A 10,000-nucleotide genomic window follows, 5' to 3' on the forward strand; every position below is an offset into this window, starting at 1 on the left:
TCCTGTAGCGGTGAACAGAGATGAAAGGATAATCTAGATATTTAGATGATTCAAGCAGGAATGCTGCCCTGCACTGCTGTCTCTTTCCTCCCCATCATAATTCAATATTTACAGTTTAAGCTGGAAAACTGCTCCCTCTTGGCTGCCTGTATCTGGTATCCATGGCAACAGATTTGAGAACCGAGTGCCGTGTGTGTGTGTGTGTGTGTGTGTGTGTGTGTGTGTGTGTGTGTGTGTGTGTGTGTGTGTGTGTGTGTGTGTGTGTGTAATGTTTACTGATACACTGCAATTGATTGGTTGTTGGGTAGCAGCTGTTGACCCCTCTCTCTCAGGGGTCTCTTTGTATTCCTGCACACATCCCAAATCAATAGACGCAGACAAATGTGAACACACGCACACACACACACACACACACACGCACACGCATACGCACACGTTTCATTTTGTATATGCGTGGTCTTGTTTTTTATTCAAATCCCTGAAGTCAAACCTAATTTGAACGTATCCTTAAATCGAAACCATATATTTGAGCCTGACCACAGTCACTGATGGGTCCATTCCTCCGACCCTCAGTAACATCACCATCACAGCAAAGACTAACAATAATTTTACCATAGCATCTATCTACTATGAAATAGCATCTACTATGAAAACAGTGACTCCCACTGACACACACACACAAACACACACACCAGCATATTAGTGATTCTAGTCGATGTGCCACAGCAGGGGAAGCGAACTGATGGCAGAGCAGATTTTACAACACTCTCCTCCAAGTTTGACACTACATGCTGCTGAGCACACGTTCACAAACGCTGGCCTTGCTCATCAAACATCTCCCAGTGGGTGCTCAAGCACACAAACGCACACACACACACACACACACACACACACACACACACACACACACACACACACACACACACACACACACACACACACACACACACACACACACACACACGTAGGCACACGCCAGAGATGACTAACTGCGAGTAACTAGAAAGGTCAACTGACATCATTTGCATTGCCTGCTAATGTTAAAGAGGTTTTCCATACAAGGAAGGTCAGGTTTCACATGGAGACATGATGCAAACATACTCTCTGACAAAGACAAATTAATGGAACAACTGGGGCTTGTCCATGGCTGCTTGATGTGGGTTTTCCATTCTGTGGTAATTTGACATATTAAGGGGAAATCACCCAGGCGCACGCACACACACACACACACACACACACACACACACACACACACACACACACACACACACACACACACACACACACACACACACACACACACACACACACACACACACACACACACTTTAATCTGCCTTTTATTTACCCACTCCATCCAGTTTACACACCCACCTTGTCTTCCTGTGCAGTAATGTGTTGGTGGGGTGTGTTATGGCAACTTTTGGTCTCTGAACATGTCTTAAATTGACTTCATTATATTTTGTCATCAAATAACACTGTGTCAAGTCACTCCAGTAGTTGTGGTTTATGAGCGAAGCATCCTCTTTTAAGACTGGAGTGATAAACTTTATTTATAGATTGCCCACGGGTTTGCAAAATGTTTCATGCTACGTTTCAAAACTCCCTTTAAGGGAAATGCAATAGAGCAATATTTTACAAGATTTATGTATTTCGTATTGACTCAGCAGAGGTTTAATGGGTTTCCACTGCAGACGTGAGACCATCTTATAATATTCACTCCTATGGTTTAAATCCACTAAACCGCTGCCGCTGCTGTTGTTCTTATCATTTTTGAATTTCCTACATATTCTTTTTAAGTATGAATTTCAGTAAACTCTGCCTGTTCATTACTATGCGGTGTTTTCATTTATATCCAGCGGATACTCTGATAGGAAAAACAACAAAACTGTAAAATACAGTCAAACTCTTCTGAAATCTTGTTTTTATACATTCTTAAATTTCTCATCAAGAGCATAATTTAAACATGTAGCCCCCCAATGCAATGCCTTAGTGAAACAAGAGACAAGGCAATATTATGCATATATTGAAAAGTGAACACAGTTTATTATGTCTGCGTGTCAAAATAAGTCATTCATTCATGTCCACTCTTCCAGCAGTGACTCAGTGGAAACAAGGAGCCTCCAGCCAGATGTCGCTTCCCCACTTTGCATTAGGATACGTTATAATAAGAGTATGCCAGTAAGAGCAGTCCCACGGGAGACGGCCCTGGGAATGAGGGGAGGCTGCGCTGAGCGCGCTTTCTGCCAGGTGGAGGCGATGTCGCTCCTCCTCTCCCGCTCGCTCCTCTCTCTGCGCCGCTCCGCTCCGCTCCGCTCTGCTCGGCCAGAGCTTTCAGTCTGCTGGGTGAGATCATTACCAGACACCAGGCTCCGGGACCTGACATTCACCGATCGGAAAAGCGGAGAGACGGACACGGAAAGAGAGAGAGAAAGAGAGAAAGAGAGAGAGAGAGAGAGAGAGAGAGAGAGGAACCTCGACCGGCGACGGAGGTCGATCGTCCACCAGCTTCTCCTGCTTCTGGCGCCTCGTCTGCGGCGCTGACGGCTCCGAGCGCGCTCCTGTCGACGTTTCCTCGCAGGATTTGGGCTCGCAGTCGGATGCGGGCTTGTTTTGACTGCAGTAACAGTCGCCGCTCACCCCTCCTCCCCTAACCGAGCGAGCAGCGGATTTACGAGGGCTCTCGGCGCTGTGCGGCTCCCCGAGTGACCAGCGACCCTGCGACGCACCGGAGACGCGCTCTGCACCGCCGCGGACCTCCGCCGCGCGTCCGCGAACGCCTCGAAAGATCCGATTTCTGCGAGGAATTGGGAATAAGCGCCACGTTTTCGATTGGATTTTTTTCTCCCCCCCCCTCTCTGTGCGGTTACCTTGCTTCTGTCATCAGATCGGCTGCAAATCCTATTTTCGCTTTTTTTTCCTCCTCTCTCCAAAGCTGCGTTGACGCCATTTTCCTCGGGGTTTTCTGTCAAAATATATATATATATACATATATTCTGGCACCGCTTGACAGCTCCCCGGGAGGCTGTCATCCCATCCCTGGCTCGTGTAAAATGCGTCTAAATGGATTTTAAATGATCTTGATAAAATATTTACACGTTAGAGCCGAGTGTTTGACAACATTAGACATGGGTAAGTAGCCCCGTTAACTGGCCACATTCTACACCTGAACGCACCTCTCCTGTAAATGTCTTCATGTTTTTATTGATGTTAAAAGCTCACGTGTGCGCGTGCTTGATTCTCATGCGTGTATGTGTGTGTGTGTGTGTGCGTGTGTTACACGCCGCTGTAACCTGTAACCTCGTATGCTGAGCCTGCGCCGCATTCACCCCACGCACGACGCGAAATATGTGAAATAGTTTCTAAGTCGCATGCCAGCATTTTCCACGAGACGCGCGCACGCGCGCACATGCTCACACCACCGCGGGCACAGTCACGCACACTGTGGCCGTCCAACGCCACCGCCACCCCTGCGAGGTCTCCATCTATGACGACCGCGTTATTCCCTGTTAATTAGGCGGCAGCACGATGCAACAGCTAATTAGGTCAGAGGTATTAAGTGTCCACTACAGATCGATCAAGGAGCAGCTCAGCGTGTGATGTTCATGCTCTCCTGGTGTTTTTCGGCCTGGGGTGCACTTGCATGTTCACTGCCACTGATACACCATCACATAACATCACAGTCTTTGAAATGCAGCAGGCGGATAATGACACAAGCTTGGTCGGTTGGATGCGAGTTTTCTGCTGGTTCTGGGGGTGAGTTGCAGTCAATGGATGAGCCGGAGGATGGATGATGCAAAATGTTCTGGAAGTTGCACGTTGAAACTTATTTCTGACCTTGCATTTGTTATTGCCCCTTCATGCCTTCATGTAGGCAACCACAGCAGGCTATAAACCCTGTTCAACGTAGCTTTCAGAGACAGTGAATCCTAACACGAGCAGCCGTGCTTTGGTTGAAAGTGATTGGCAGTAGGTCACTGTTATCTGCAGCCCTCAGAGACCTCAGTTACAACCACAGCCTAGAAGATAAACAAAGACGAGTCCGAATAATCCAGTGAAGGTTGGAAGGAAGTATAGTCAGGTCTCTAGGGTGCACGGGAGCGAAGGTGTGGAGATGGGCATCAAAGGTGCAAGAGAAAAGGGGCAATTATAATAGAAGTCTGCGACTAGGGTGAAGGAAATTGAGTTGAGCAATGGATCATAGAGTCAGATGGAACCATCGGTCTTGTCTTGTTAACAGGGTTCGGGGACTGTGAAGTCCTGCAGCCGTTTTGAGGCGTAAAACCATGCAGCGGGCGGTTAAAGCACCTTATTGGGTAACGAGATGCTCATCGATTAGGTGTATCCCCGTCTGAGCTAGGTACCTCGGCTAGCGGTGGGGGTGGGGGGGTGGGGGGTGGGGGGTGAGGTGGACGCTAACGGGATCCAAGGACAAATCTAACTGTTGGCAGGGTCTCTTAACAGAGTATCAGCACTGGAGCACCTTTTGGCAGAGCACAGGGAGAGAGGGGGAGAGAGAGAGGGGGAGAGGGAGGGAGGGAGGGAAACCGGTGAAGGGTAAAGGGAAGAGGTAGCACAGGGAAGAAGGGAGAGAACAGAGGTTGGGGGGGAGGAGGGGGGAGGTGAGGGGAAGGAGGAAGACAGTTGGGGAGTAGGGAGGTGTTTTTGCTGACAGCCATTTTGTGGCTCCTGCTGCAGTTAAAATGGTTTTACATTGGTGCTCCTGCGGGGTAGTTAGGTGAGGAGGCTTTTAGTGCTACCTGGCATATGGCTCATCCAGAGGAGTGTGTGTGTGTGTGTGTGTGTGTGTGTGTGTGTGTGTGTGTGTGTGTGTGTGTGTGTGTGTGTGTGTGTGTGTGTGTGCGTGCGTGCGTGCGTGCGTGCGTGCGTGCGTGCGTGCGTGCGTGCGCGGCTGCACGGCAGCAAGGCCACCGCTTTCTATGACGGCCGTCCTACACACGTGACTCCGTGATTGCCCAGCTGCCCCGTATCGGAGCGCGCGCCCGCGCCATCTGCTGCGGCGGCGGCAGAGAGGCCTCCAGCCTGGACTTTGCACCCGCGCGGCAGTAACGCGGCGCTGTAATGTTCCCTTAAGAACCTCGGCGCCTCCTTCTTTGATGTAAACAGGGCTACAAGATGGCTCCCCTCACCTTGCCCTCCTCGGTGGCGCCGGCCCGCCGGGTCGGAAGGCGCTCTTTTGATTTGTCTCCAACCAAAGGCTCCGCGCTCCTCGAGACGCCGGTTTACGTGATTGCCCCTTCACTAGAGGGTTGGCGTGAAATAGATAAGTGAGAAATGGAAATGGCAGCAGACAATGTTCATCGCCCCTCTGAGATGCTCGTCTGCGGCCGAGCCTCGGCTGCTCTCACATCAAAGAGACGAAGGAGCGGGAGAAAAAGGACTCTTCACCTTGTGTAATCACATGGGCGTTTGGCGAGCTTGTGGATGTGCGAGTCTGTGTGTGTGTGTGTGTGTGTGTGTGTGTGTGAGCTATTTGTGAGTCCACCTCAGGCCCTGGGCTACTGGGTATGCAGCCTTAAAAGGTTGTGTTTCTGCTGCCATCTCGATCTCCCGCTCGTTCGTGCTCGGCGCTCGCGCTCACGCTCTTTGTACTCGTGTTTTGTCTGCGCGTCCGCATCCTTCGCCCGCGTCGGTTCTGTCCGTCTGCGTTCAACTACCCGGCGCTCCATCGTTATTGTTTTAAAAGGACAAGGCCAAATACTGGCGGGGGATCTCGTCCGCGGCCGCGTCCGGCACGCGCTACGACCTTATGCTGTTCGAGAGGGAAGCTGGTTAGCGCTGGCAGTTTGCAGAACATAATAAAGCTATTTATGCAAGCGAGTCTGGCCTCTCACAATCACCCTGCTGTCTGAGGCTGGTCGAGGTGTGCATGGGTTTGTGTGTACAAGGGAGAGCGAGAGAAAGGAGACAGTGAGGCTCAGGCTAGCGAGGCAAGGGAGGCCCAAAGAAGGGTCAGGCTTACATAAACTCTAAGCCTGTCTGCCAGCAACGGAGCACTAACATGGCTTAAGGCGCTGAGCGGGGAGGAGAAATAGTCATGACCCAGCTTAGCGGTGTCGGCCATAAAGGCCCAGGAGGAAGATTGACCTGGGCATTGTCGGGTTCTCATAGCTGTGAGAGGCTGCGCGGCGTCTTAAGGTGCTTTCTGACGCTTGTGTATGGGATGTTGTGGTCGGCAGCTGTCTCTTTCCTGTCATTGTCCTCGGTCACGTGACGGGCCGGCTGGCGCACCCGCATGCCAGTGGGACGCGTCACCAAGCTGGCATTAGCCTTCGCGCGATCGGGACTGAGCGTGGACTCAATGGCATCTATTTCTCATCTCCACCGTACAACGTCCATGAGACAGATTCCACACGTGGCCCGATCGGTTTGTGTGCGTGTCCGGTAGTCCAGCCGGCCATTTTCTGCCCTTCTGGCACCTTTGCCAGTGTTACACTTCACGTTATGGCTTGTGGTTGCGTGTGTCAGCTAACTTTAGAAGCTGTTGCAATGAGGAACAGAATTTAATCTGTGACACAAAAATAAAACACAAATACGGTAGCTTCCTCTTCTGCATTCAGCCAACTAATCTCTGGCTCTGGCTTAAGGTTAGACATCTATCTAGAAAGGCTTTTGGAAACGGTTGGCAGAGTTGAGATCTAGGAACTCAGAGTTCTCAACCTTATTGGGCCAAACCAGTGCTATGGTTCTTCTGTCTTGTTCGTACAAACCACCAGGAAGCCACCAGAAACTATATCTATAACCCTTATGAGTCCGCTTTGGAGGACTGTGGTTTGTAATCGTCAAACATTATGGCTAAAAAGCATTTTTCTCTTTATTTATGCTGACAAATGCAGCACAAGAGAACAAACCGCTGACTTTGACCTTAGGTTTGGACGCCGTGGTATATTGTGAAGTTTCTTGAAACACCACTTTGGATTATGGTTATTAAATCATACCATAACCATGTGCTGTGCGGCCTGTTTGGTATTATGATGGAGATCAGCTCGTGCAATAGCGCAGGCTGGTACGGGACTACGTACAGAGCAAACACACACACCTACAGTAAAAAGTGGAAAGCCTATTAAACGGAGCCAGGGAGTAATTCCCAGTGTGCCACTGCAGTATTTTGTGATCTCTGGACATCATACTGTAGGTGTGCAGCCCTAAGCTTTCATTTGAAGCCTGTCTGTGGGTAGTGGTCTAGTCTGGGTTGACATCAGTGCAAATGGTGTGAGTCTAAGCTCAGTGTGTGAGACAACATTCCCCACTTCCAGCTCAGTCATGCCTCGTGTCATATTGACTGATGGGATTCCCTGGAGCTGTAGTGAGAAGTGTAGTCCGGTGTTTGTTTTGATTGCTTTTTTTATACGTGTGTGTGCTTATGTGTGTGTGTGTGCGAGGAAAGCGGCGTAAATGTGTGTATGCGTGTTGGAATGAGCAGCCAATACTCTGTGCTTGCATAAGCAATGACCCGAAAAGGTGAAGGCGAATCGTCTGGAAAAGAAACGGCCACCGTAGCCTTTTCTCCAGAGAGCGGAAATAGCGGCAAGGGTGCGGGATTCTATTTGGTGACAGCCACACTGTCATTTCTGTGTATTTATGTGCATAAGTGCACGGCACTTTTCATGCATGTGTGTAGCAATGCCACAGCATGTGTGTGCAGAACACTTCAGACGCTGGTTTTTCCAGACCAGCTCATAAACCACATCTGGGGAAGGAATTTAGATTCCTTTCCTTCGTCTTTCTCCGCTGCCTTCCCTTTTCCCCCCTGTGTGATTCCCAACCTCCTTCACTGCACTGGTGAAAAGGGAAAAAAAAACAGAAGTCAGCTTCTTTCATTTTTTCTGTCTTGTGTCCTCAGGCTAACTTCAGCCTGGTTTTAGAGCGGAGACGAGGAATGTCTTATTTTGCACCGATCACTCCGGTGTCTGCACGGCTTTCCCTCAGATCTGCCGCAGGATGAAGGGATGAGGGATGATTAGCAGCGAGTGACTGAGGGAGAGTGTAGGCAGCGGGGAGGCAGGCGCTCCGGTTGTTTGTTTGTGTGAGGCGCAAAATGCAAATGGGAGCAGTTCTGTGATGAGCTTAAGTGTTTGTCTTCATACATAACAGGCAGCTAATGATGTTGATGGCAGCTGACAGGCCTCTGCTGAGAGGTATCGGTGAAATGGAAGCTGTGGGGGGGACGGGACTCCGCTTTAGTCACTCTTCCTTTACTAATGACATCATTCACCTCTCTCTGCTCTCTCCGCAGACTGTCCTTGGCTTCGCTGTGTTCCTGTGGGACAATCAACTCAACCCCAGTAGTTGATTGACAACTATCAACCAGCCCGACAGACTACTCTTCTCTATCTTCCTATTGGCTGGCTGCCACAGCTTCCCCCATCCTGACTGGCTCTGGCGGGAGCGTGGATGGAGCCAAGGGATCTGGTTGGCTCGGCCCGACCCAAAGAGGCGGAGTTACATGGAGGCAGGGTGGGGCCAAATGAAGAGGACCAGGAAGGAGCAGGGGGCATCGGTTTGGCAGGCGGCGATGATGTGATTAATGGTGGCATCAGCGAAGGAGAGGGGCTAGAGGAGCAAGGGGAGGGGCTTCTGGAGGAGCAGGAGTTCTCCATCAAGGAGGCGAGCTTCCAGGAAGGAAGTCTAAAGCTGAAGATCCAGACCACCAAGCGCACCAAGAAGCCCCCAAAGAGCCTTGAGAACTACATTTGCCCACCAGAGATCAGGATGACCATCAGGCCTCCGGTCGGAGAGGGCAAAGGAGGGCGGCAGGGGCGGACAGGAGGCGGGGCCACGGCGGCGCGGGGCTCCAAGGACGAGGAGCGAGGACCCCCCAGAAAGAGGGTAAGCAGCGCCCCCCGCGAATGCCACTGGTTGTAGCGCAGTAGCTGCGCAGCGCGTCACGTGCCGGTTGTTTGTCGAGCGTTTCGCTCCTGCGGCTTCTTCCTATCGCACCATCTCACTTCCTCTCTGGCAGACTCCACCTCGCTCCGCCGGTAGCTCCTTTCCCTTCTTGCTCACGCGGGGTCAAAGTTTGCTGTGTAATTGAAACCAGTCGTGGCTCGTTGAGATCACACGGTGATACGCCCGCGCACACACACACACACACACACACACACACACACACACACACACACACACACACACACACACACACACACACACACACACAGGAGCTGAGAATAGGGGCTGACATAAGCATGTGACAGCTGGTGTCTGCTCTCACCATTTGTGGTCATGTACATAGAGACCTCCTCTCTCCTCTCCTCCTATAATGAAATCGGCTCCTGTGGGTCATACCCTCCTCCTCCTCCTCCTCCTCCTCTTGCTCCCAGTGAGTGACACTGTGTATGTACAGGTCCTTTGGGGACTCTAGTGTTTGCAGTGTGTGTTGACCTACACAGTCGTGTTTGTGTCGGGCCCTGACAGCCGCCTGGATGCCGCTGAGCCTGGCGGCCCGGTCGAGGTGGAAGCATCATGTTGTCGACGCGCCGCTGGGCCCACGTTGGTCCTGTTGTGCTCCAGTGTTGAGCTCGCGTCCTCTTCTTAACAGCCCGGTTGTTAGTCTGTTGCCAGAAACATGTTGTACCGTCCTCACTGCGTACCCTCACTCGCTTACCTGCAGGAACCAGCTGTATGCAGCAAAACAAGAATCACAAATACTTCTACTTCTACGGAATGATTTTTTCCTACGAGTTGCTGGATACGTTTTTTCTTTTTTCCAGCACAAAGCCAAAACGAGGAAAACCAAAGGTAACAATAAGTGGTAACAGGTGGTTGCGAGTAGACGCCGCTTCCTGAGCCAAAACAGAAAAAGGGTTGAAAACCACGGCTCTACGTGTGCGTTGTGTTTGTTTTTGGACGACTGGAGCGCTGCTTGAATTCAGTGCGTAGTGTTCAGCCAAAGTGGAAGGAAAACACGTGGGCGTCGCTTTGTCGCCGTCACATCCTGACGTCATCCCCGGCCATAATTTAAGATGCTGTCTGCGGCGTG

The 10,000-nt window shown here is 51.0% G+C and overlaps 1 protein-coding gene and 1 long non-coding RNA gene across 2 annotated transcripts in view; one reads left to right on the forward strand and one right to left on the reverse strand.

Annotated features, from left to right (window-relative positions):
• Nucleotides 1-2,026: 2,026 nt before the first annotated feature.
• Nucleotides 2,027-2,997, reverse strand: LOC129604577 (uncharacterized). The gene is made up of 2 exons (XR_008695585.1): nucleotides 2,871-2,997; nucleotides 2,027-2,797 (listed from the first exon to the last, which is right to left on the reverse strand). It is a non-coding gene; the product is annotated as an uncharacterized LOC129604577 (long non-coding RNA).
• The window catches only part of setbp1 (SET binding protein 1), a 29,523-nt gene continuing 22,515 nt past the window's right edge, over nucleotides 2,993-10,000 (forward strand). Inside the window, exons 1-2 of the mRNA XM_029161335.3 lie at nucleotides 2,993-3,132; nucleotides 8,258-8,850. Coding sequence (XP_029017168.1) covers nucleotides 8,416-8,850 — 435 coding nt within the window. The 5' untranslated portion in view covers nucleotides 2,993-3,132; nucleotides 8,258-8,415. The remainder of the gene's footprint in view (nucleotides 3,133-8,257; nucleotides 8,851-10,000) is intronic.

The sequence above is a fragment of the Betta splendens genome, chromosome 9 (genome assembly GCF_900634795.4).
Source record: "Betta splendens chromosome 9, fBetSpl5.4, whole genome shotgun sequence".
Taxonomy (NCBI): domain Eukaryota; kingdom Metazoa; phylum Chordata; class Actinopteri; order Anabantiformes; family Osphronemidae; genus Betta; species Betta splendens.